Here is a 26,154-nt window from a genome sequence, read left to right as displayed (position 1 = left end):
TGCATCGTTCTGTTACCTGTGTCCTCCTCACTGTGAGAATTACCTCCGTCCACCTCACTATGAGTTAACTGCACGTTCCTCACCGTGTGTGTTACCTGTGCCTTCTTCACTTAAAAGTTACCTACATCTTACTCACTGTGTGAGTTAACTACGTCATCCTCACGGTGTGAGTTACCTGCGCCTTCCTCACTGTGACTTACCTGCATCCTCCTCACTGTGACTTACCTGCACCCTCCTCACTGTGAGTTATGTGCGCCTTCCTCATTGTGAGTTACCTACGATCTCCTCACTGTGTGAGTTACCTGCACCTTCCTCACTGGGAGTTGCCTGCATCCTCCTCACTGTGTGAGTTACCTGCATCCTCCTCACTGTGAGAGTTACCTGTGTCCTCCTCACTGTGATAGTTACCTGCGTCCTCCTCAGTGCGTGAGTTACCTGCGTCGTCCTCATTGTGAGTTACCTATGTCCTCCTCGCTGTGAGCATTACCTGCGTCCTGTGAGTTACCTGCATCCTCCTCACTGAGTTACCTGCGTCCTCCTCACTGAGTTACCTACGTCCTTCTCACTGAGTTACCCGCGTCCTCCTTGCTGTGTGAGGTACCTGTGTCGTCCTCATTGTGTGAGTTGCCTGCATCCTCCTGTGAGCTACCTGCGTCCTCCTCACTGTGACTTACCTGCATCCTCCTGTGAGAGTTGTGTCCTCCCCACTGTGTGAGTTACTTGTGTCCTCCTCACCATGTGAGTTACCTGCATCCTCCTCACTGTGAGTTGCCTGCGCTTTCCTTGCTCTGACAGTTACCTGTGTCCTCGTTGCTGTGAGTTAACCTATGTCCTCCTCACTCTGAGTTACCTGTGTCCTCCTCGCTAAGAGTTACCTGTATTCTCCTTACTGTGGGTTACCTGCGTCCTCCTTATTGTGAGTTACCTGCATCTTCCTCGCTGTGCGTCACCTGCGTCCTCCTGAGTTATCTGCGTCCTCCTCACTGAGTTACCTGCGTCCTCCTCATACTGAGGGTTACCTGCATCCTCCTCACTGTGAGTTATCTGCATCCTCCTCACCATGCGAGTTACCTGCGTCCTCCTGTGAGTTACCTGCATCCTCCTGTGAGTTACCTGCGTCCTCCTCACTGTGAGTTACCTGCATCCTCCTCACTGTGAGCTACCTGCGTCCTCCTCACTGTGTTACCTACGTCTTCCTCATAGTGAGGGTTACCTGCGTCCTCCTCACTGTGTGAGTTACCTGTGTCCTCCTGTGAGTTACTGGCGTCCTCCTTGCTGTGTGAGTTACCTGCGTCCTCACTGTGAGTTATCTGCGTCTTCCTCATAGTGAGGGTTACCTGCGTCCTCCTCACTGTGTGAGTTCCTTGCATCCTCCTGTGAGTTCCTTGCATCCTCCTGTGAGTTACATGCATCCTCCTGTGAGTTACCTGCGTTCTCCTCACTGTGAGAATTACCTGCGTCCTCCTCACTGTGAGTTACCTACGTCCTCCTCACTGTGAGTTACATGCACCTTCCTCACTGTGAGTTACCTTAGTTCTCCTCACTGTGTAAGTTACGTATGTCCTCATTGAGTTACCTGCATCCTCCTCACTGAGTTACCTGTGCCCTCCTCACCCTGTTACCTACACCTTCCTCAACTGAGAGTTACCTGTGTCCTAATCGCTATGTGAATTACCTGCGTCCTCCTCACTTTGAGTTACCTGCATCCTCCTCACCATGAGTTACCTATGTTCTCCTCACCATGTGAGTTACCTGCATCCTCCTCGTGTGAGATGCTTGCATCGTTCTGTGTGTTACCCGCGTCCTCACTGTGAGAATTACCTGCATCCTCCTCACTATGTGAGTTACTTGCATCATTCTGTGTTACCCGTGTCCTCACTGTGAGAATTACCTGTGTCCTCCTCACTGTGAGTTACCTGTGTCCTCCTCACTGTGACTTACGTGTGCCTTCCTCACTGTGAGTTACCTATGTTCTCCTCACTGTGTGAGTTACCTGCATCTTTTTCACTGTGTTACCTGTGTCCTCCTCACTGTGAGAATTACCTGCGTCTGCCTCACTGTGAGTTAACTGCACGTTCCTCACCGTGTGTGTTACCTGTGCCTTCTTCACTTAAGAGTTACCTCCATCCTACTCACTGTGTGAGTTAACTACGTCATCCTCATGGTGTGAGTTACCTGCATTTTCCTCACTGTGACTTACCTGCATCCTCCTCACTGTGAGTTATGTGCGCCTTCCTCATTGTGAGCTACCTACCATTTCCTCACTGTGTGAGTTACCTGCGTCCTCCTCACTGTGAGTTACCTGCACCTTCCTCACTGTGTAAGTTACCTATGTCCTCCTTGCTGTGAGCGTTACCTGTGTCCTGTGAGTTACCTGCATCCTCCTCACTGTGAGAGTTACCTGTGTCCTCCTCACTGTGAGAGTTACCTGTGTCCTCCTCACTGTGAGAGTTACCTGCGTTCTCCTCACTGTGACTTACCTGCGTCCTCACTAAGCTACCTGCATCCTCCTCACTGTGAGAGCTAACTGCGTCCTCCTGTGAGCTGCCTGTGCATTCCTTGCTCTGACAGTTACCTGTGACCTCCTTGCTGTGAGTTAACCTGTGTCCTCCTCGCTAAGAGTTACCTGTATTCTCCTTACTGTGGGTTACCTGCGTCCTCCTTACTGTTACCTACGTCGTCCTCACTGTGCGTCACCTGCACCCTCCTCGCTGTGAGTCACCTGCATCCTCCTGAGTTACCTGCGTCCTCCTCACTGTGAGTTACCTGCGTCCTCCTCACTGTGAGTTACCTGCGTCCTCCTCGCCATGTGAGTTACCTGCGTCCTCCTCACCGTGTGAGTTACTTGCATCCTCCTCACTTTGAATTGCCTGTGCTCTCTCTCCTTGCTCTGATGGTTACCTGCGTCCTCCTCGCTACGAGTACCTGCATCCTCCTCACCATGAGTTACCCGCTCCTCCTCACCGTGTGAGTTAGCTGCGTCCTCCTCACTGTGAGTTGCCTGTGCTCTCCTTGCTCGGACAGTTACCTGTGTCCTCCTTGCTGTGAGTTAACCTGTGTCCTCCTCACTCTGAGTTACCTGCATTCTCCTCACTGTGAGTTACCTGAGTCCTCCTCACTGTGAGTTACCTGTGAACTCCTTACTGTGTTACCTGTGCTCTCCTCACTGTGAGTTACCTGTGTCCTCCTTACTGTGAGTTACCTGCATTGTCCTCTCTGACAGTTATCTGCATTTGCTTTACTGTAAGTTACCTGCACCCTCTTCACTGTTAGTCACCTGTGTCGTCCTCTGTGAGTTACCTGCGTCCTCCTCACTGTGGATTACCTGCACCCCCTTTCCTCTGAGTTACCGGTGCCTTCCTCCTTCTGAAAGTTACCTGTGCCTCCTTCCTCACTGCCACAGTTACCTGTGCCCTCCTCACTGCTCTCCTCTCCCGTGTCGTCCTCTTGCTCCTCGTTATCTCCGTCGTCCACCTCGTCATCTTCCTCCTCTGTGTCAGTCTCCTCCAACCACTCCTGAGTGCCTTCAGAAGCAAAAGCACACACAGCTGGTCAGCGAGGGCTGGAAGTCAGGGAAGACTCAAGTGTCCCCTGGCCATCTCCTCTGAGGATGCTGTTTTCTCACTAAGGAAACGTCCCGGGAGAAGGCCCTCGCCCTGGCAACGTTTGGATCCTCAGAGAAAACAGCTTGCTCCTCTGGATGGGAAGAATGAGGCAAACACTGAGATGACACAAACCCAAGAGGAAACTCCCCTATCTGCAGGGAAAGATAACCAGACTTTTACCGTTCCTGCCAGGATGCCCAGCCGCCCCACCTGTCGCAGATGTTCTAAATCAGGGATATTCTTGCACCAGCAGTTTAGTGCCTTTCCCTACACATGTGGGTTCTACTTTATTTTAAACCTCAGATCTTAGAAAAGGAGTAGCCACTTGGGTGCAGCAGCAGTCTGGTTCTATTACAAAATGGGAACATGAGAATTAAAGAATAAATACAGCTTTGGATCAGATAATAAACAGGCTCATACGCTCAAAACCGGGGGCCCGAGAGATTGCTGGAGCGAGGGACCTCCTGCTCAGGGCAGCTCTCAGGCACATACAAGAGCAGGCTCAGAGTTTCTACAGAATAACGCTCCAGGAAGCCTGTTTGCAATGATTCACCTGTGCGCAGCACCCCAGACACACCCGAGAGGCTCATACAGGTTACGTCAAGGGCTAACAAGTGCCCTGTGAGAGGACCCACCAGCACTGTCTCTAATGCCACGGACAGAGGACTGTGTGGACTGCCAAGATCCTACAAGAGCATAGCAGCACAGGCGATAGCCAGACTGGCCCACATGCAGTGAGTTGGCAGCATGTGGGTAGATGTGGCTGTGGGCACCTGAGTCAACCGCTCACGCAGCTCTCTAACTCAGGTGCCAGTCACCCACTTACCTGGGTCCATCTCCACCAGGGCCTTCCACCCCTCCATCTTCTGCAAGTCAAGGCAATAGAGGTCGCTGAGAGTGACCTGGCGGTCACCCGCCTCGAACATGCCCCCATAGACATAGAGCAGCCCATGTTTCACAGCCAGCATGGCGTTGGAGCGGGGACTTGGTGCAACCACGGGCGGCCCGGCCTCCTCCACACCATCCTCGTCATCAGATGGTGGCCCTCCTGCTATGCCTGGCGCAGGGAGCACCTGCTTGATGGTGATCACAGTCCCGTCCTCAGTAGTCACCTCTCGGACCACCTCCAGGGGCTCCTGAGGGCTGGGTTCCTCTCCTGCCTGCTCGTCACCACCTCGGGGCTCCCCTTTCCTGCCACGCCGCCGCCTCTTCTTCTCAGACTTGGGTTCCTGTTGACGAAGGACAGCACATCAGAGCTATCATAGTGTGGCACCTGGTGGGAGGCTTGAGGGCCAGCCACCGTCCCACTACCAACAAAGAGGAATGACCAAGCAAACATGGCAGGCATGCAACGGAGGGCAGCCCTCGGTGGCAGACACCTAGGACCAAGGGGCTGGGAGAAACAAGCCTGATTCAGAGACTTGAGAAGTCCCTGGGTGGTGTAAAGTTAATGCACTAGAAAGGCTGGAGTTCCAAGTCTACCCAGAAGTGCTTTGGAGAAAAGGCCTGGCAATCTACTTCTGAAAAATCAGCCACTAACATCCCTCCAGAGCACAGATCTACTGACACACATAGGGTGGTCGTGAGTTGGAGTTGATTCCACAGAAACTGGTTATTAGTTCACGGACTTGATATAGCACCAAGCACTGGACACGGGACCCTTATGGTGACCCCCAGACCCTCAACGAGAGGCTGGAGGGGCATGCCCACACCCTAGATGAAGCCTTCTGCCCCTAGGGACACTTGCCCTGGGAAAATCAAATTAGCCAACAAGTGCTAACAGCAACAGACTGGGGAGTCCACGCTGGTGCTCACAGATGCCTACCATTTGCCCACGGCCAGGTGAGAAAGTCAAGCAATGCCTCACAGGATTACAATAAATCACTGGCCACCAAAGTGTGAAACAGGACAGCTCCCTTCAAGGCCAGGCACAGCCTGTCACTCTGGACTGGGAACGTCCAGAGAGACAAGACGACCCTCTTCCCTGAGTGCTTACAGGGTTTAAAGGCCCAGACCACCTCTCTGGGAGGAAAGAAGCCCCGATATGTGACAGGGGTGGACGCTGTGTGGCCCACACAACCCTGAGGGTCCTGCATGTCATATGTCTGACAGTCACAGTGCTGACCAAACAGACCCTCCTTGGTGGCTGATGCTACCTTGAGTTGTCCCGCAAACCAGCGGTTCCTGACAGTGTCGTAGAAATACAGGTCATTGAAGAAATCGCCCTCCAGGGTCTCTTCCTCTTCCTCATCACACACACCCCCGAAGAGCACTGTCTGATGATTTGGGGCCATGGCCACTGAAAAGCCAGACCTCGGGGTGGGCTTGGCTCCCGAGGGGTGCATTCGTGTCCAGGCCCACTTGCCTGTCAGAAGAACACAGGACTGGGGTGAGAAAGTGGGAGATGTGGCAAGGAGCAGGAAGGAGTGTCCACTAAGTGCATGGCTGTGTTCAGAGCCACTGCCTCTGTTCTCCAGGCCTGCCTCTGTCCCTCAGGGTGGTGAGCCTGGCACCAAGAACGCCCTGACCACACCTTCCAGAGTTGCTACCATGTCAGGAACATACTTCTGAGAGAGCTGCAGACACCACTGTCCTAAAAGAAGCCATGCCACCAGCCCTTGCTGCCTCTCAGTGCTGCTCAGGAAGCCAATCGGTCCCTGCAGCTGAGCCCACCCTAGGAATGGGCTGCCCTGCAAGTGCAGCCCGTGACTGGATGCAGGCTCCCGGAGACCACCAGAGACCCTCCACAGCACCCAGGAGCCCCGAATGTTCAGCCTTCGCCTGTGAGCAGACCCCACCTCTGTAGTGAATGCCTTGGGGATAACCAGCTCCCCACCCTTGCAGCACTCTACAAAAGAGAACGCTGAGCGCTATTGCCGCCTAATGCCATTGGCGTCTTTGGGTCAATCCGTCTAAGCACCCCCAGACAGGGTGAGCATGCCTCCCACCATTTCCACGGATGAAGATGAGGCAGACATGACTTGTCGGGATCCTGGTCAGCCAGCACCAAGGCACCTCGGTGTCTGGATGGGCCTGTAGCTCCGGGGCGAACAGAGCGTGCCCATACACTATTGGTGGCCTGGGGCACTTACCGCCAACCACTCTGTGAGGAGGGACAGAGGGCTTTTATGACTCAGCCCATGGGACAGAGGCCCCACCAGCAACACGCAGACACCCCAAGTTGTGGCACAGTGGAGTTACCTTCTTTTCCATCTTCGGACTTCAGCAGAAACATGTCTGAATGCAGGGTGCCCTTGTCCACATCCTTCTTGACTCTCTGCAAAGGAAGAAAAGTATGTCAGTAATGTCACTACATCTGCCTAGGGGAACTGCTCTATTGTTTTGCTAACAGCAGTTACTTCCTTCTTAGAACCAACACGCTACAGGAGAATCTTTTATGCTGCAGTATTTAACAATTAAATACTTCCCTCAAGACCACCCAAGACAAGAAGGGTGCTCTGCTGACAGGTGCTATGGGTTCCAAGAAGGTGGCTGCTGCCAGCACAGAAAGAAGGCACCACCTTGGCTGGTGGCACCACCTTGGCTCGCAGCACCACCTTGGCTGGCTAAGATGGGAGTGCTGCACCCTTGCTAATGAGAGCTAAGTAACTAAGAGGCCTGCACACCCCAACAACTTTCTACTTTTTCTTTTACAGCAGTTTCCTTTCTTGAAGTACTGACTTTCACAGAAATTCAATCTACTCGTCTTCAAAGGAAGCACAAACATGCCCTTGTGTCTGTCTTTTCATTCTGGACTGCCTCATGGGGTCAGTCTTTTCCCAAGGATGGATTCAGCGGTGCCAGAAGAGGACACAGAACCTGTATGACTTTTTGGAGACTATCAAACCTCCTTTAGGGAGCACAAAGCTCCGAACGTGGCCACTGCTCTTCCTGAAGGACACCCCTCCTTGAAGCAGCTCAGGAAGAGCTGGCGTTAATGCCTCCAGTCAGTCATTCAGGCACTCATTTCACAGACAAAAAGTCATTCCTTTAGTCATCAATTTCAGACTGATACAGTATTAACTGAATTCAAAGACACTGGAAACAGATACACATCAAGTGTTGTAACACCAATTTTAAAAACACAGCTGTCTCCAAAATTATTCAGTCTGACCAAGACATAGGGTGGTTAAGGACATCTGATTTGGGGGCGAGAAGAGAGCTGGGGACTAAGTTCGTGGCAGTGTGGGGAATAAGTGAGCACAGGGAGGGGAAACCATTCAACTCAGGGTGCTTGGGGAAGCCCTCTCCATGAAGGACCTTTGAGCAGAGAGCAAAAGAAAGTGAGGGCCGGGGTCCTACAGCTATGGCATTCTAGGAGCACAGCCAGAGTGTTCGGAGAGCCAGGGGCAGTGAGGCAGGGGTGGGTGGGCCAGGGGAGTAAGCAAGACAAGGAAGTGAGAGACAGAGAGAGAGGGGTGGATCACAAAGGGCCACACTGAGGCCATCAGGAGAGCTCAGAGCTGTCCTGGATAAGATGACAAACTATTGGAAGGCTCTGAGCAGAGTGACATGAGCTATGAGCTGACTTCTATTTTACAAAGACCACTCTGGCTGCAGTGCCTGAAGAGGTCATAAGAGTCAAAGACGGAGCAGAGGGCCCAGATGAGAGAGAATGGCCAAGCCCAGGGCGGGGGCAATGGTGGCACGGGCCAGGCCATGGCTGTGGAAGTGGAGGCAGGAGAGGTTGGGTCTGACAGAGCCAGGAAGCTGCGGACAAACACACAGTGAGAGAAAGAAGGGTCCAGGAGGACGGCACTGCACAAGATGGTGGAGAAGTGTGGTGGGGCGCAGGTATGGACCTCTTGCTGAGTCACAAGGAAAGGACAGCACAGCCCCGCGTGGTGTCACATGGCAGCAAAGTATGCTTCCTTTTGGAGATTTAAAAGAATAATGAAAACTAAAACCCTGATACTGGAGTTAACATCTTTATTATAAACATTTTAAGGAACTGCAGAAACTGTTTAATGCTGTCCCAAGGGAATGTACCTGGTGAAGAAAACCATTTAGGAGAAATGATGTTGACAGATGAGGCAGGAGGGGCTCAGTACTGTCAACGCCCCTTTACCTCCGCTGAGCACTCACCTGCTTGGGGCCTATGACTTCCATCGATCAGGCTTTCTCAGGAAGGCGATATGAGAATTACAGAATACACAGTCGGAAAACGCAAGCTTGCCGGGACTGGGGCTTGGAACTCCCTCAGTGAGGACTGGATCCTATAGCAGGGGCATCCTCCCTGCTCAGCCACATAGGACTAGCACCAGGTCTGACCACCCCAAAAGGCCCACCACATCGGCAGGCGTCTTGTCTGGCCCCACCACCCCTCTTGGCCTCTACTCAACAGCGGCTTGTTGTGGCCTGCTGCACTCAAGCTTTCAGTCTCTTACCTGCTCTTCCCTTCCAGCCCTGCTCTGTCAGCTGAGCCCATCGTCCCCTACACCTGCCAGTACGCCTGCTCACACCACTCCAGTGGCCACGTTCCCTTCACTGCACACATTCTGCCCTTCCTGGCCCTGTACTCTCCCAATCCTCCCGGCCTCCAAGCACCAGCCAAGCCTGTCTCCTGGAGTGCCTTCAAATGCACACCGCCCGTCTCCCACCCTGTTCCTACGGAGTCACGCACGCACACCCGCTGCAGCACAAGCACGTTCCTCTCAGCACTTGCCGAGTCAGAAAGAAAACAGTCCCTCAGCCACAGCAGGAGAAACAATCGTGGTCTGTCACACGACGGAATAAATGCTACATGGTAGGTACCGTCTGTGGCTCAGGAAAAAATCCTCCGAGCACAGACTTGCTCACACTGCAGGGTTTCAGCTAGACCTGGGTGAGAACATAACACGGCCTCTGAACATCTTAGTCTGTTATGGAGCAGCACACTAACTTCAGCCCAGTTCTAAAGTTCTCATTTAGTCCCAGAAGTCAACAGAGTGAACTGTTTGTGTCAGAGTAACGTATGCTCTTGGATAGAAGTTTTCACTACTGGCCAAATGAAAAGACGACAGACTGAAAGACAAACTCCACGCCCACCTGTTTGGAGTAGCCTCCGTACATGATGATGCCACCCTGGGCAGTGACGGACATCTGGCAGCCAGACCTTGGGGTGGGCCCCATCCCCGAGGGAGATAGCCTGGTCCACGTGAAGGTGTCCAGATTAAAGGTGTACACATCGTTGTAATAGATGTAGTCTCTGGTGAGGACAAAGTGACACAAGGCGTTATGATAACTATGCTCAGCAGAAGGGAGTACTGTGAAAATGTGAACTTTGCAAAGATTAACCTCATTTAAACCTAAGGTAAATTTCCCACTGTTTTCACTAAGTTACCCATTTAATTGAAGTTTAGGTTCATAGAAAAGGACTATAAGCATTTACGAGTCTGTATTTGAAAATGAGAAATGCTAGCCCACAGGCACAGTCATCTACCTGCACTTGAAATCCTTTCAGTCTGAAAGCAACAATACGTTCCTATACAGTTTACAAAAACAGGCTTGTAAATAATTACATCCAGACCCTTCATTCATTGTGGAATTATGGCTGAATTATGGAAATAAGAGAATGATCAGAAAGAAGGCATCCACAGCTTGGCAGAAAGTGTGAGGAGACGCTGGACGGAGTTACACAGGAGAGAAGAGGGGTCGGCCACGGGAGCTTGGAAGCATGGTGGCAGCACGTTCCGGTCATACAGAGACATCTGGGAAGAATCCTGTGAACCCAAAGACACCAGTGATAGTACAGAGGGCATGGCTGGAGGTGCTCCGGGACCCAGGTGATACGGAGCTCAGATGGAGGGGGCCTGAGAAGGGGAGCAACAGATCACCCAAAAGGCCATGTCCTCATGTGGAGCCTACAGACAGCTGTGAGCAGAACCCAGGGGCGTCAGGGTCAGAATCACGCCCAACCGTTAGAGAGACTGTTCTCCAGCTACCCAAAAAGGAGGGCAAGACTGAGTTTTAAAAGAAAGCACAGAAGAGTGAAGAACTCTACCAGAAGTCTAAAGGCATGTTTGTTTCTCCTATGGCAATCAAATTGCTCAAGCTTGGGCTCTGCAGTAAACGTGCAAGACCATCTCTGCCACAATCGAACTGGCACAAAGCTAACCTTCGCTTTGCTGCGCCTTCACGATCTAGACTTTCTGGCTGCCACCCACCGTCGGGGCACCTTCCGAGGGGGGCAGCTCCAAACAGGGAAACTGAGGACTTGGAGGTTTGTGGAGGTTTTAACCACTATGTTTCGCCGTTACCTCGGTGTCACGTTTCTGGATTTCAATAAAGAAATTCTATTCTACATGTAAAATAAAAGGACCTGCTTCAAAGAAAATGCAGAGTCAGTTTCTAAAAGTCACTGATTTCTTATGGACGTACTACACAAGCATCTGTTCTAGGATTTTCACGTATGTGTGAAACACTTCAAAAATAATATTTAAAAAAAGACAAAAATAGCTCTGAAAAAAAAGTCCTGATTTTGAAATGGTTGCAAGCTCAAACTACGGTAAAACTTGACCGAACTTATAACCCGTAAATTCACAGACAGAAGGGCTGTTTTGCTCTCACTCACTGTCCGGTACACAGTAGGTGCTAAATTAACGCACTGACAAAACCACCAGTCCCCATGTCTGTATTCTGACAATTATTTGTTAACTTTCAAAGAATGAGTATAAATGACAATCTCTTAGGTATAAATTTTTAAAGATGGCCTAGGGTCTCTTATCCAAAGTGGCAACAACCAACCAAACGCTACACACTGGAAGTCAGAACCACACATGGCGGCGTGCTTGGCACTCAGGGCATAGACTGCGATAAACTGACACCAGAAACCTTGTGTTCGAGGACAAGTTCTACTACTTATTGATCACCTTGTTTTCTTCTTCTTTAACTTGAGACTATAACCTGTCCTTCCAATAGGCTGGCATTTAAGACAATGGGAAACTCTGGCGGCATAGCAGCTGCTAAACCAAAAGGTCGGCAGTTCAAATCCACCGGGTGCTCCTTGGAAACCCTATGAGGCAGTTCTACCCTGTCCTCTAAGGTCGCTATGAGTCGACGGCAGCGGGTTAAGACAATGTGTGTAAAAACCACTTTGCAAACTAGGTGAATAAGACAAGTTAATGCATCAACATCATTACATTCAAGTTACACCTAATCTGAATTTGTACTGTCATTGTGTACCCTGAGTTGGTTCCAACTCACAGCGACCCTACAGGGCAGAGCAGAGCTGCCCCACAGGGTTTTCTAGGCTGTTAAAATGGTTGCTATGAGTCAGAATTGACTTGACAGCAATGGGTTTGGTTTGGTTTTTTAAATCTTTATGGGAGCAGATTGCCAAGTCTTTCTCCTGTGAAGCCACTGATGGATTTGAACCACTGACCTTTTGGTTAGCAGCTGAGCACTTAACCATCAAGCTACCAGGACTCCTTTTAATTTGAACAACACTTTTAAAAAAATTTCCCCCTTGAAAAACATTTAGGAATTTATAGTCCCTATGAGTCGGAACCAACTTGAAGACGACAGGTTTGCTTTTTTGTTTTGTTGCAACTGAACAAAGTATTTTGTATTCATAAAGAGAAACAAAAACCTTAATTGAGCCAAATCTCTACTTTACTTCCTCAGCTAAGATGGGGGACCAGGAGAGCCTCCGCCAGCCTTGACCCTCCCAACACTTCCTTCTTCCCATAGGTGCAAGGATGTGTTTCCACAAACTGGAAATTACCAGAGAACACTTGTACAAACGGATTCATAATGTGACAAGAACGTGTGTGGAGTCACCACAATTAATAAACCAACCACAAAGTTGTTTTTAAAGATGAGGAGAAAAGGAGAGCGAAGACGAGGCACACAGCAAGTACGCTGTTTCCTCTGCTACTGTCTACGCCCAGAGAAAAGCATGCTAAGTGTGGCTGTCACCAGGTAAAGACAGTCTGAGACTTTTTACAGAACGTTACCGTACTGTGATGTTGATGGCAGTAAACCTGCTCACCTTATGTCTTGTTGTTCTGGGTAGAACTCCGGGCACAGAATAAGGCATTTGTACAGAGAGATGACAGGACTGAAACAATCAGAGAACCTGCTAACTGGCCCCAGGAGCCCACTCCAGCCCATCTGAACATAAACATGAAATAAAGACAGAACCAGCGGCCTCCCCTTATGGTACCTGGATTGGTGCTGCTCCCACTATGGGGGCTGGGGATTGTTAATTCTTTTAGGCCAGTGGCTCTGAAAGCAGAGTCCCCAACCAGCAATACTGGCATCACCAGGAACTTGTTAGAAATGCACATTCCCAGACCCCACCCCAAGCCCACGGGGCCAGAACTGAACAGGTCCTCCTGGGGATTGTGAGCCAGGCCCAAATTTGGGAATCCAGTTTGAGGAAGAACCAGCTACATAATCTGCAGGGCCCAGTGCAAAATCAAAGTGTGGGGCCCATGTTCAACGAGGACTGAGAACTATCACAGCAACAGCGAAGCATCAAACCAACGACAGGTCCCCAGAGCACAGAGCCCTGACTTCATAGCATGGGCATCGTCGTCTGCGTGTACTCTGAAGGGCTCTTCCCACCAAACATCCACCCCAATATCTAGGAAAGATAGGCTTGTCTGCTGCTGGCACCCACCTTGTACTCTCATGGAAACCGCCAAAGAGAATCAACTGTCTCTTCCAGGCTACCATCCGGTGTCCACTCCGCCCTGAAGGGCCCCCTGCAGATCTAAAATGCAAATAAAATCAGCAAAAAAAAGCTATGAACTCCCTTAACTTGAGGTTGCTTTGAAAAAAAAAAAAAAGACCACCACTTTTTACACCAATTTTTGTTTTGTAAGTACTTACTGAGTACCACTTGATCCACGAACTACCAAAACCATTCTGACAGTCTAGCTCACTACAACGTTCACACTTACACTATGGTTTCCCCTTAAGCTCAAGAGTCCAGGCTGAGTTAAAACGAGTAGGCTCCAACCAACTTTAAAAATTAATAATCCATGTTTTCCAATACGAAAGTTCGAACTGTAGAAAAGATACCACTTTATAGTAGAAAAGTCCATGCAAGTAATGCTGATAACCTATGCAGCTACAACAGGATGCTGCCACTGTCAAAATAAGGGGGGGGAAAAAAACCAGTTGCTGTTGAGTCAGTTCCAACTTAAGGGGTCCTTGGCTGGTGCAAACCGTTAATGCCTCAGCTGCTAACTGAAAGGTCGGGGGTTCAAATCCACCCAGAGGCACCCTCGATGAAACACTTGATCTACTCCTGAGGTATCTGCCATTGAAAACCCTACCCTACGGGGCACTTCTACTCTGACACACAGGAGGGTGCCACTGTCAAAATTAGATCTGTACAAATGTAACGTTCTCTTTACATACTAGTTTTCCCCAAAGTCCCAACCTACCAAACATTTTCTAATGTTCTATTAATTCCTATAAAGCAGAGAGCATCCTTAACTCTTCGCAGTTTAATTGATGGTCACAAATCACATACAAAGTTAAACCTCACATGGGCATTCTCTCTGAAGGGACACAATCAGGAACTGCTTCAGGCACAGGTTAAGGTGCCACTTTATCCCTCGCTCTCATCTGGTGTAACGCTGACTAGATGTGCAATCCAACGGAGGTGGTGCTGGTGAACACTCTGTTCACACCCAGAGCTGTTCCATGCTCGCTCGCCCTCACAGGCACACGCGTGCGCGCACACACACAGACACACACATACGAGGCCAGGTCCTTTCTCTACCAAGTCCACCTGCTCCCCTGGCCCCATCTCCAATCTTGTAGGCGCCTGCTATTTGCACAGGTGATATAAAGCTGTGTGCTTATGAGAAACCGTACATATGAGAGTGTGAAGTCACAAAGCTTTCTCAGACAAAAGCTTCATACGGAACCCTAATAAAAACTACTCTGTATTTTCACATTATGCTCTGGATTCAGACACACTCTGTTCCCACATCTCACCTACCTTCCTTCTGGAAAAGAGCAAACTGCCTGTTTCTACAGTGCCTTGTGGCCTCGCACTCCCACCGCAGCGTCCCAAGGTCAGCCCTCCCAAACTCCACATGGGGTGTTCCTGGTGCTCCTGGCTATAAAGCACAAACAGCAGGGAGCGTGCAGGTTCCTCCCTCTCAGGTGATAACAGATACGCAGGATCTCAGCATCACTGACATGGGCTAGAGTGTCCTCCACTGAGGGAGCCATGGAGTCCACAGCATTGTCTGTGAGACAGTCTGGCCAGCAGTATCTGGCCTGAATCCACCAGGCCTTTGAATCTAGCTTCTGGCTTCCGGGAAACAGGGAACAGACTAAAGGGCTCCCCAGGGAAGAAACCAGGCAGACCAGCAGGAAGCTCCAGGACTGGCCTGCCTTTTTCAGCAAGCCAGTGTCACAGAAAGAAGCTACACGGAATTAAAAGAAAATCAAGGAATAAAGGAGTGGATGCAACATGTCGCCCTAGATGAGGCACTAGTTTGGATAAATCAACTGTAAATAACATTTTGGGGTCAAACAGGCTAATATGAATCTGGTTCGGGTGTTATGAGAAAAACATTCACTGAAATGAAAAGCAAAGATTATGACTGAAAAAGTTTTTCAAAAACAAACACAAAAAGATTGGGAAAGACACAAGTGAACTGTCAGCAGTGGTTTGGGGGTGGGGATGGAAACATGGTTCTTATTTTTGTCTCGAGTTTCTAATTTTCTATAATGTACAAGTACTGCTTCTGTAACAATTTTTAAAATGCAAATAAACCAAGGCAGGAAATCGAAAGGCTAATGACTGCACGTAACAGTTACACTAAACTCCTACCTACCTTAAACAAGTCTTGCAGGCAGACACATACCAATACACTCCAAGTAGTAGCAGACTAACACAAGACTAACACAAGTTGGGCCTGAAATGATTTTCTCTCTTGTTCCCACTGATGGTTAAGGTTGTGTGTCAACTTGGCTGGGCCATGATTCTCAGTGGTTTGGCAGTTGCATAATGATGTAATTATTTCCATGATGAGATATATGGGATCACCTCACGACCATGATGGGACCCGCTTGTGAGTAGCCAACAGCTGGAATGTTCCTTGCGAGTGTGCCCTGCATCCAATATAGGTGGACTTTCTAGAAAGGCTCATGGGCTTTTGCTTGCTCTGGATCCTGCAGCTGTCTCCTGTTCATCTGACCTCCAGTTCTTGGGACTTGAGCTAGCAGCTTACCTGCCATTTTGCCTGCTGATCTTGGGATTCGCTGGCTTCTGCAGCCTGTGAGCCAGGAGAAGCCTCCAGTCTGAGCGACAGTCTTGGAACTTTCCAGCCTCTATAGCCTCATGAGCCATTTCCTTGACATAAATCTCTCTCTATATATATATTTATACACTTCACCGGTTTTGCTTCTCTAGAGAATCCAGCCTAAAACATTCCCCAATTATTAACTCCAGTTTTCCAAAGATGTCTTAATAACTTGTCATGGTTCAATATCCCCTACTTCTCATCTCAAAGTGTATGGATCACATCACCACAATAAAGAGTCAATACAGCCGATAAGAAATGAGCTATGACCAAACTCAAGTCTCTAAACAAACCTCAACCCCACTCATCAGAAGAGTACCGCTGGCGTCCACAGAATCCCGCTGCTGTACCTGCCTCAGACTGCTAAAGGACGCCCTCTGGTTATGATAAATCACCTGTGCTTAACAAAGCCAAGTGCCTTTCGAGACTCTGGAAGAGAAAATTGCCACAGGAGAAATTTGTGTATCCAGGAAAACATTAGTTCCAAAGATATATTTCAAATATAAATGCTGGCTTTGACAAATATTTTAAAATCATATTGTAAAGACCAAAATAGCTTCTTCTTCACTGGATCCCTTTCCCTTTATATGGAAATGGAAAAACTCCAACCCACTAATTATGTTATTTGCTAGCCTACTGACCCTATAGATCAAATGCAAAACTCAGTTTCCCCATAAACATGAGTGCAAGCAATCAAAAGGAACCATCCACTGATACACGCAATGATATGGCTGAATCTCAAAAACACGCTGAACGGAAGCTGGCAGACGTGAACGAGCACATGCTGTATGCATCTTCCCAAGACTCTTTACAGGACAAAGTTAATCTACAGTGACAAAGTTGCCTGGGGACAGGGGTTCAGAGGGGACAGTGTGTGGTGATGGAAATGTATATCTTGATTATGGTGGTGGTTACACAGGGGTGTATATTTGTCAAAACTCATCTGACTGTACCCACAAAAGGTATACGTTTTATAGCTATAAGTACACCTCAATAAAACTGATACAAAAACACATGGTAAAAGAAAAAAAAAAGGGCAAAGTTAAAACCTCAGGAATACAGACCAATAAAGTAAAACAAAAATACAATCAACTTCACTAGTAATCCAAGAATTGCAAAAAAAAAAACAGAGATACCATTTTTTTTCTATCAACCTGACAACAGTGGAAAGAAAAAAAAAAGGTTCTTTAACAATAAATCATGACAGAGAACAAAGTTCATAAAATAGTGAAACAGGTAGGTTACAAAGCAAACTATTATATGATTCTAACTGGGGTTCTGAGTGGTTGGTTGTATTATAGTCTCTCTTGCATTTTTCCAATTTTCTCCAATGATTATACATTACATTTATGACTGGAAAAAGGAACAAACCTGAGAGGGGCTGAGGACAGAACCGTTATCCTGGGGTCCAGGCAAGGCTCTCGGGCACAGTCACCTCTCCTCCAGTTAAGGCTCTCAGGCAGGGTTACCTTTGCTCCAGGTGGGTGCCCACAGGGAAGGCTGGCAGACAGGATGCCTCAGGCTGCAGCGTGGGCCTGGCCAGCAAGGCTGTTCTGAGACAAACTGACTGGGACACTTCCTAGAAACCCTGACCACTGGGACACTCTGGGTACCCTCTCCAGATTCTCACAGATTACAAACCTAAAGTCCTCCTTAGGGAGCTCTCCCAGGGGAGCTCTGCTCACAGGCTTTTGTGTGTGTTGCTCTCTCTACCTGGCCCTACCACCTACAGAAATCCGACACAGAATCCAAGTTCCATCTCCTCCAGAAAGACCTCAACGCCTCCAAGTTGCATAGGATGGTTACAATCTAAGTCACAATTCAGGACTGATTTATATATAATGCTATTTCTCCATTTATCTCATGCATGGTACACTGCTTCTCCCAAAGCCCAGGTATCCTAGAAATATATTTACACAGAATCTCAAAACAGAAACAAGAGTGAGTTATCCAATCCAAATGCCTACTGTCTACCAAGGTTCAAATGACTAATCCCTCCATATCACTACAATGGCTTCTTGTCTTCCCTTATTCCAGTCTAGAACTCGCTCATTTCTTTTCGCCAGTCTCCACATGCTGGATCACACTGGTCTCTCTCCTCTCCTATCTTCCCATTCATTAACCTCCCTTTTAATATGTCACTCAAAATGGCCACCACACAAATCCATGAAAAGAGAACCAAAAGTGAACACATTCTATTAATTCAATGTTTTCAGCACCAGCCGTTATGACAGCCTCCTCACACACTGACACCACCGGGGGTGACAATGGACCAGACCCATGTCTTTTGCTAGCAAGGGCGGCTTTCTAGTTATAGCTGCTTCATCCTGCATCTAGATGCAACCTTCAAGGGAAACCTATCCTCCGTAATTTTATCTGGTTACATTTGGTTCGCAAAGGTAACTGTGAATGCTGAATCTATCTACCCACTTATTTGCCTCCCCCAGCCTTGCATTCACCCACAAATTTAATAAGCATATGTTCTTATCCAAATTCATGACAAGAATATTGAACGGACAAGGGTAGGGAAAAAGTCTGTAGCATGTCATTAAAACACCACCCCCAGGTCCGTGAGGGCCCTGGGAGTTGTAGGTCCACTGGCTCAACCAGCTGAGGATCCAGCCATACCACTGACTGTCCACCCGGCACAGCAAAAAGCAAGCCTCTCATCTATGCTGGCCTCACCTCAAAGTCTCAGGTGAATGGGATACCATAAAAGACACTCTCCACTGGTGCCTAGGGAACAGAGACAGACACTGGACAAGCCGTGCCTTAAAGAAATTGGAATGAGAAAGAAAACAACCGCAAGGCCAGGAAAGAAGCAAACTCCACTTTGGAGAAATTTTCTGATAAATTTATAATTTGGGGAACAGATTTTCATTCAACTACTAGCCTAGTATTCTTGCTTCCATTCTACTTCAAAAAACAAACAACCAACAAAAAAAACACAGGGGAGCCCAAATGTTACCATGTTAGTCTACCAGCTATGAATAGAAAGGTCCAGTGATGTAGGGAAATGGAGTCAGCAAGTGGTGTCATCTTTTAAATTATGCCCCATCCCTAAAATCCCTAGGTTAAGGCCCTGTTTACTCCCCTACACAGGAAACCTACTAGGTGTCTTGTCCCTGGCTAAGCAGGGCACAAAGCACTCAACTCACTGTTTGGGGCAGTAGCCAAGCCCCAACGTGTTTTGTAACTAAAACGGGAAAATTCTTCCATAAAAAGATTCCACATTTCTCTTTAGAAAAACAAATCCACCAAAAAAGCCAGTTTATATCTGGATCTCCAACAGGCTTTTCGACTGATGTAACTCCTAATTGTGGAGTCATTAATATGTCCTGCTCAGCCAGAAGTCTTTATACACAGCACGGAAATACATGTACAACATTGTGGGAGTTAGTGCTTTTAGACACATTCAAGTTAAGTGCACAGTGGCATTCCAACAAGGCAAGCTGCCACTCAGAAATAGCTCCCCATGGCAACTCAGCAACACCCAGTTCCCCCTTCCAATGGGCGTCTGCAGTGACATTTACAAAAATGTCTATGCATCAAATCACTTCATAGGCTTAAGGTGCAAACAGTGTTAAGCACTAAGTATGCAAATGCGTCCCTGAGTTATTTTCAAGTTTACACCTTATAAAATTATATGATACCGTATCATTGCTGTATCAGGTAGCTATGAGCATTTATTTAGCAGAAGCACGGTTTCTATCACAATCTTTGAGAGTCAGGGTCACAGGAAACGCAGTCTAGTGGCTCATCCTCAGAGCAGAAAGCTCTCTTTGCCAGGAATGATTACCATGAGGCCCACGTAAGAACGTGTATAAGATATAAATAGTATGCCTCTGAAATTCCACCCTACTTTTCCAAGTATCAAACCAATCAATGAACAAATTTTGGGCTTAGTGAGTGTAGGGTAGTTAATCACATTATGCGGAATAATAAGTAGCAGTCTCCAGAACCTGGTCAGCCCATAAAACTATGTCCTTCTTGTATTCTTAACTAATACTAGTATCAATAATAAAACTACCCTTTGTGCAATGTTCACTCTAGGCTACACACTATCCTTTTATGTGCTCTTATTCCTCATGACGACTTCATGATGCAGATGAGATCTTTATTCCCAGTTCACAGAAAAGCAACACTCAGAAGTGAAGACGCGATCTAAGTCAGTCTGTAGCAGAGCCAGGATCTAGAACTTGTCTTCCCAGCATTTCGGTTTCCAGTTTGCTTTTGCTGATAACCACCCATTTGTTTAAATGGGAAGTGTGTTAGTTTCCTAGGGCTGACAAAACAAAGTACCACAAGCTGGTGGTTGCAGACGCTCTCATAGTTCTGGAGGCCAGAAGTCTGACGTTAAGTTGTCAGCAGGGATGGTTTCTTCTGGAAGCTCTGAGGGCAAATCTGCTCCATGCCTCTCTCCTAGCGTCTGGTGGCTGCCGGCGATCTTGGTGCCCCTTGGCATGTTGACACATCACTCCAATCTCTGCCACCGTCTTCACACGGCCTCCTCTCTGTGTCTCTAATTTTATAAGGACGCTAGTCAACGGATACAGGCTCACCCCAACCCAGCATGATCTCATCTTAACTCGGTCACGTCTGCAAAGGCTCTATTTCCAAATAAGGTCACACTTGCAGATGCTGGGTGGACAGGAATTCTGGGGAGAGACCATGCAACCCACTACATGAGGGAAGGGTACTCCCTTTCTCTTCCCGGCCCCTCCCAAGTCCCCCACTACTACATGCTGTAAACACTCCTGTCCTGAGTGTGACAGAGCAGAGGGGCAGGTGCTGGGTGCTCCCTCTGGTGTATAACTTCCTCCAAACTTACACAAGTGCACGCACACTGAAAACAAACAAGCCGCAAATAATAAAAAACCTTGTTTTTAGATGGAATCTATGTTTGCAGGATCTGGGCAATTTTGTAAGCACTTCCCAGTTAAGGTAAAGACTCCTTTGCTGTTACCAGGGGTCACCCATGTCTAGAGTGTGAAATGAGGTGGCAGATGCTAACATTTCATGTAAGTTTTGGCCTTCTGCACACGTTAGTAATGTTCTGGGTTGTCCTCTCGTTTTCAGACTGCTAGGATGTCCAGTAAATGTCTCTGTTGCTAGAGATGAGAATGTCATAAACGAAGACAGTGAAAAAGGTTATGAATGAGCATCAATAAAAGATTTCAGGCTCTGAGCAAAAGTGCTTTCCAACTTACAAATAAAGACACCAATTTGTAATAAGAACGTTATTTCTTCAGTGTGTGTCTGCTAGGGTAAGAAGCTTTCTCAAAGCAAGGAGACAGGAACAAACACACGGACTGTACGGCAGTCCACGCCAGTGCCCCTTCAGGTTCCAGCCTGAAGAAGATGTGCCTGGGTCCTTCTCAGGAGTGACCGGGCCTGGTGGGCCTGCTTGCACCTCCATACGCACAGTGGTTAACTGCCCAGATCTAAGCTAGTCAGAGCGGGGCAAGCAGCCTGGGCAGCAGCATTCACCCAGAGGCTCCTCACTGGATCGTGGAGCACAGTCCATGGAGGTGCTTCCCCTCGGGTTAAAGGGCTTAGATTTGACAAAGACCCTGCCCTGCCTCCCCATTAAATTCTTCAATACGACTGCCTGTTTCACTGAAGCAAAGGCACTCCTGACTTGTTAACCCAACAGCAGAGAAGATGCCAGGTGACTGTGACACACAGCCCCAGGCAAGTACTCCATGCCACACCCTACAAGCAGCAAAGCCGACTCACTCTACTTTAATCTGTGATTCGGCTGTGCTTCTTCTCTTACATGCTGTACGTACAACTATACAATCTGTACCTCCATGAAGAGAGTCAGATGCATAACTTCTGACCATTCTGACACCCTGCAGTAAGTGTGCAGCAGGCACCACAGTATCGACAGACACAAAATGAGGCACCAACAGAGGGCAAAGCCCGCTTATCTCAGGGAGATGTGATGGTTTCTTGTTCTCCCTCATGCCAGTGCCTTAGTGTCTCAATGGCGACACAGATGGGCGTGTCCTTCTAGAAGTACGGCACCTCTATGGGACAGCTCCACCTCCAGCCCCTCGGCCCGCAGTGCCCCTGGGGGTAAAAAGCTGGCCCATCAGAGGAGAGCTGCCCTAGTTAGGGTAAACACAGACTCTGACAAAGGAGGGACAAGAAAAGAAGCCACAATGCAGTGTGGTGGCACAGTCCCTGAGATGAAAGGATCCAGAATCACCCATGTGGGAGGAAGCAGGCACTTCCCAATTCCTGTTGACCCAAGAAGTGTGTCTCTAGGGTCTCTGTTCTTTGTGCAGCCCCCAAAACCAGAAAGCCAGGCACAGGAAAGCACAGCACAGTGGAAGGTAAGGCTCCTGACAAGCATCTTACCTGACTTGCTCCCAGGTCTTGGTGGCCAAGTGCAGCACCCAGAGATCCTTATAGTGGTAGAACTGCTCCCCATCAGGAGAGGCAAACTCCCCTCCAAAAACCCACAGCTGTCCACCGCCCTGAGGCACCACCACGGCCTGGAAGAGAAAGACAGCACAGTCAGGGCACAGACACACATTGGCACAGCAGTGCCAGCCATGCATGTGAACAACTCAGTGCGAGAGAGAGAGAGAGAGACAGGAGTCTGGGTAAAGCACCACCATTGTGAAGCATAAAGCCCGGACCCTGCCTGGGCTTACACAGGGCTTAGAGACAATGAGATTTCACTGGACTGAGGAAAAAGACATCAGTGACCACCCAGGGCATTCTGCCGAGACCCCAGAAAAGCCACTCTATAGGGCTAAACTAGCCCTAGAATAAAGTCATGCTTGACTTGCCTTAACAAAGTAAAAAGATGGTCTGCCAGTAACTGAACTGCCTGCCAAGACAAAACTCAGTATTAGTTCATTAAAAGATGAAAACAAAACCCAGACAATCAAAAGACAACACTCACAAAGTCCAGCATCTAACCACACATTACTAGTAGGGAAACGTGACCTATAACAAGGAGAAACTTAGCCAATACAGAGTCTTGGAAATGACAGAGATGACACAATTAGCAGGCAAGGACTATAAAATACTTACTATTAATATCTTCAAAGATTTAAAGGAAAACATGAACACAACAAATAAAAAAAGGACACTATAATCAAGAACCAAACAACTTTTGGAGCTGAAAAGTATCATACGTAAACTAAAAAATTCACTGTGAAAAACTCAAGTTCACAACAGATCCACTAAACTTAAAGGGGAGCAAGATCAACTATTCAAAATGATGCAGTGAGAGAAAAGAGGCTGAGGGGAAAAAGGACAGAGCCTCACTGACTCACTGGACAATATTAAACAATCTAACGTACATGTAATTGAACTCCCAGAAAATCACAAAAAGGTACATCAAAAACAAATTGCTGAAAAATCAATGATAAAGAGAAAATCTTTTAAGCAGCTGGGCAGGGGAGGGGGGCATATTACATATAGGAGAATAAAGATGAGAATGACCACTAACCTACTAACCTCTCATTGCAAACATTGTTGAGAAACTAGAACATCTTTCAAGGGCTAAAACAATTGTCAACCCAGAATTTCATTTCCAACAAAAAATCCTTCAAAAGGAAGGCAAAATGAAGATGTTTTCACCTAAACAAATGCTGAAGGACTGTGCTGCAAACACACCTGCACTTCAAGAAACAGTGAAGGAAGTCCTTGAGGCTGAAGGAAAACATCACCACATGGAAACTCAGACGTGCACGAGGAATGAAGTGCTCCGGCAACAGTAAATTTGTAACTAAATATAAAAGGCTTTTTCTCATTTTAAAATTTCTTTAAAGAAACAATTAGCTGTTCATAGCAAAATCAATAACACTGCATCGTGAGGCTGATAACACATATAGAAACAAATACGTAACAACAATAACACAAAGGATGTAAAAAGAAAATGTGCGTATTCTATTTCTAGATCTTATGCTCAGCCATAATATATCTCAATAAACTTAAGAGATTGAAATTATACAAACTGTTCTTTCAATACAACAAGATTAAATTATAAACAACTAACAAAAAGAGAGCTGAAAAATTCCCTAAATACATTTATACAAAGCCAACAGCCAACATCATCCTAAATGGAGAGAGTATGAAAGCATTCCCCTTGAGATCTGGAGTTCCTAGCCAGAGCAATTAGGCTAGATAAAGAAATAAAGGGCATCCAGATTTGTAAGGAAGAAGTAAAAGTATCTCTGTTTGCAGATGACATGACCTTATACACAGAAAACCCTAAACAGTCCTCAAGAAAACCACTGAAACTAATAGAAGAGTTCAGGGAGTGTCAGGATACAAGATAAACACACAAAAATCAGGTGGATTCCTCTACACGAACAAAAAGAACATCAAAGAGGAAATTACCAAATCCACACCATTTACAGCAGCCCCCAAGAAGATAAATACTTACAAAAAAATCTTACCAGAGACGTAAAAGACCTATACAAAGTAAACTACAAGACACTACTGCAAGAAACCAAAAGAGACCTACATAAGTGGAAAAACGCACCTTGCTCATGGATAGGATGACTCAACTTTCTAAAAATGTCTATTCTACCAAAAGCGATCTATAGACACAATGCAATTCAAATCCAAATTCCAACAACATTTTTTTTAATGAGATGGAGAAACAAATCACCAACTTCATATGGAAGGGAAAGAAGCCCCAGAGAAGTAAAGCATTACTGAAAAGGAAGAACAAAGTGGGAGGCCTTACTTTACCTGATTTTAGAACCTATTATACCGCCACAGTAGTCAAAACAGCCTGGTACTGGTACAACAACAGATACATATACCAATGGAACAGAATTGAAAATCCAGACATAAATCCATCCACATATGAGCAGCTGATATTTGACAAAGGCCCAAAGTAAGTTAAATGGGGAAAAGACAGCCTGTTTAACAAATGGTGCTGGCATAACTGAATATCCATCCGCAAAAAAATGAAACAAGACCCATACCTCAGACCATGAACAAAAACTAACTCAAAATGGATCAAAGACTTAAGTATAAAATCTAAAACAAGAAAGATCATGGAAGAAAAAATAGGAACAATGCTAGAAGCCCTCATACATGGCATAAACAGTATGTAAAACATTACTAACAATGCACCAACACCAGAAGAGAAACTAGATAACTGGGAGCTCCTAAAAATCAAACTCCTATGCTCATCCAAAGACTTCACCAAAAGAGTAAAAAGATTACCTACAGACTGGGAAAAAGTTTTTAGCTATGACATTTCCAATCAGCGTCTGATCTCTAAAATCTAAATGATACTGCAAAAACTCAACTACAAAAAGACAACCCAATTAAAAAATGGACAAAGGATATGAACAGGCACTTCACTAAAGAAGACATCCAGGTAGCTAACAGATACGTGAGGAAATGCTCACCATCATTAGCCATTAGAGAAATGCAAACCAAAACTACAATGAGATTCCATCTCACTCCAACAAACAAAAAACCAAACCCACTGCCGTCGAGTCAATTCCAACTCACAGCGACCCTATAGGACAGAACAGAATTGCCCCATAGAGTTTCTAAGGAGTGCCTGGCAGATTTGAACTGCCAACCTCTTGGTTAGCAGCCGTAGCACTTAACCACTACGCACCAGGGTTTCCTCACTCCAACAAGGCTGGCATATATCCTAGAGAAATAAGAGCCTTTACACGAACAGATATACGCACACCACGTTCACTGCAGCACTGTTTACGATAGCAAAAAGATGGAAGCAACCAAGGTGCCCATCAACAGATGAATGGATAAATAAATTATGGTATATTCACACAATGGGATACTATGCATCAATAAAGAACAATGATGAATCCGTGAAACATTTCATACCATGGAGCAATGTGGAAGGCATAATGCTGAGTGAAATTAGTCAGTGCAAAAGGACAAATATTGTATGAGACCACCATCGTAAGAATTCAAAAAATAGTTTAAACAGAGAAGAAAATATTCTTTGATGGTTATGAGAGGGGGAAGGGATGAAGGGAGAGGAGTATTCACTAATTAGATAGTAGATAAGAACTATTTTAAGTGAAGGGAAAGACAATACACAATACAGGGGAGGTCAGCACAACTGGACTAAATCAAAAGCAAAGAAGTTTCTTGAATAGACTGAATGCTTTGAAGGCCAGCATAGCAGGGGCAGGGCTTTGGGGACCATGGTTTCAGGGGATATCTAGGTCAACTGGCATAATAAAATCCATTAAGATAACGTTCTGCATCCCACATTAGACAGTGGCATCTGGGGTCTTAAATGCTACCAAGCGGCCATCTAAGATGCATCA

At 47.1% G+C, this 26,154-nt stretch overlaps 1 protein-coding gene across 2 annotated transcripts in view; it reads right to left on the bottom strand.

Annotated features, from left to right (window-relative positions):
* Positions 1-26,154, bottom strand: part of KLHDC4 (kelch domain containing 4) — a 46,981-nt gene that overhangs the window by 9,485 nt on the left and 11,342 nt on the right. For both annotated transcript variants that reach the window (XM_003418140.4, XM_023558087.2), the window contains exons 5-11: positions 22,226-22,362; positions 13,210-13,302; positions 9,633-9,792; positions 6,807-6,882; positions 5,762-5,970; positions 4,432-4,834; positions 3,408-3,524 (exon numbers count right to left, since the gene is read on the bottom strand). In XM_003418140.4, coding sequence (XP_003418188.1) covers positions 3,408-3,524; positions 4,432-4,834; positions 5,762-5,970; positions 6,807-6,882; positions 9,633-9,792; positions 13,210-13,302; positions 22,226-22,362 — 1,195 coding nt within the window. The remainder of the gene's footprint in view (positions 1-3,407; positions 3,525-4,431; positions 4,835-5,761; positions 5,971-6,806; positions 6,883-9,632; positions 9,793-13,209; positions 13,303-22,225; positions 22,363-26,154) is intronic.

This window comes from Loxodonta africana, chromosome 21 (assembly GCF_030014295.1).
Source record: "Loxodonta africana isolate mLoxAfr1 chromosome 21, mLoxAfr1.hap2, whole genome shotgun sequence".
NCBI classification, from domain to species: Eukaryota; Metazoa; Chordata; class Mammalia; order Proboscidea; family Elephantidae; genus Loxodonta; species Loxodonta africana.
Note: the sequence above shows the minus strand (reverse complement) of the source record. Positions and strands in the feature narration are given on the sequence as shown.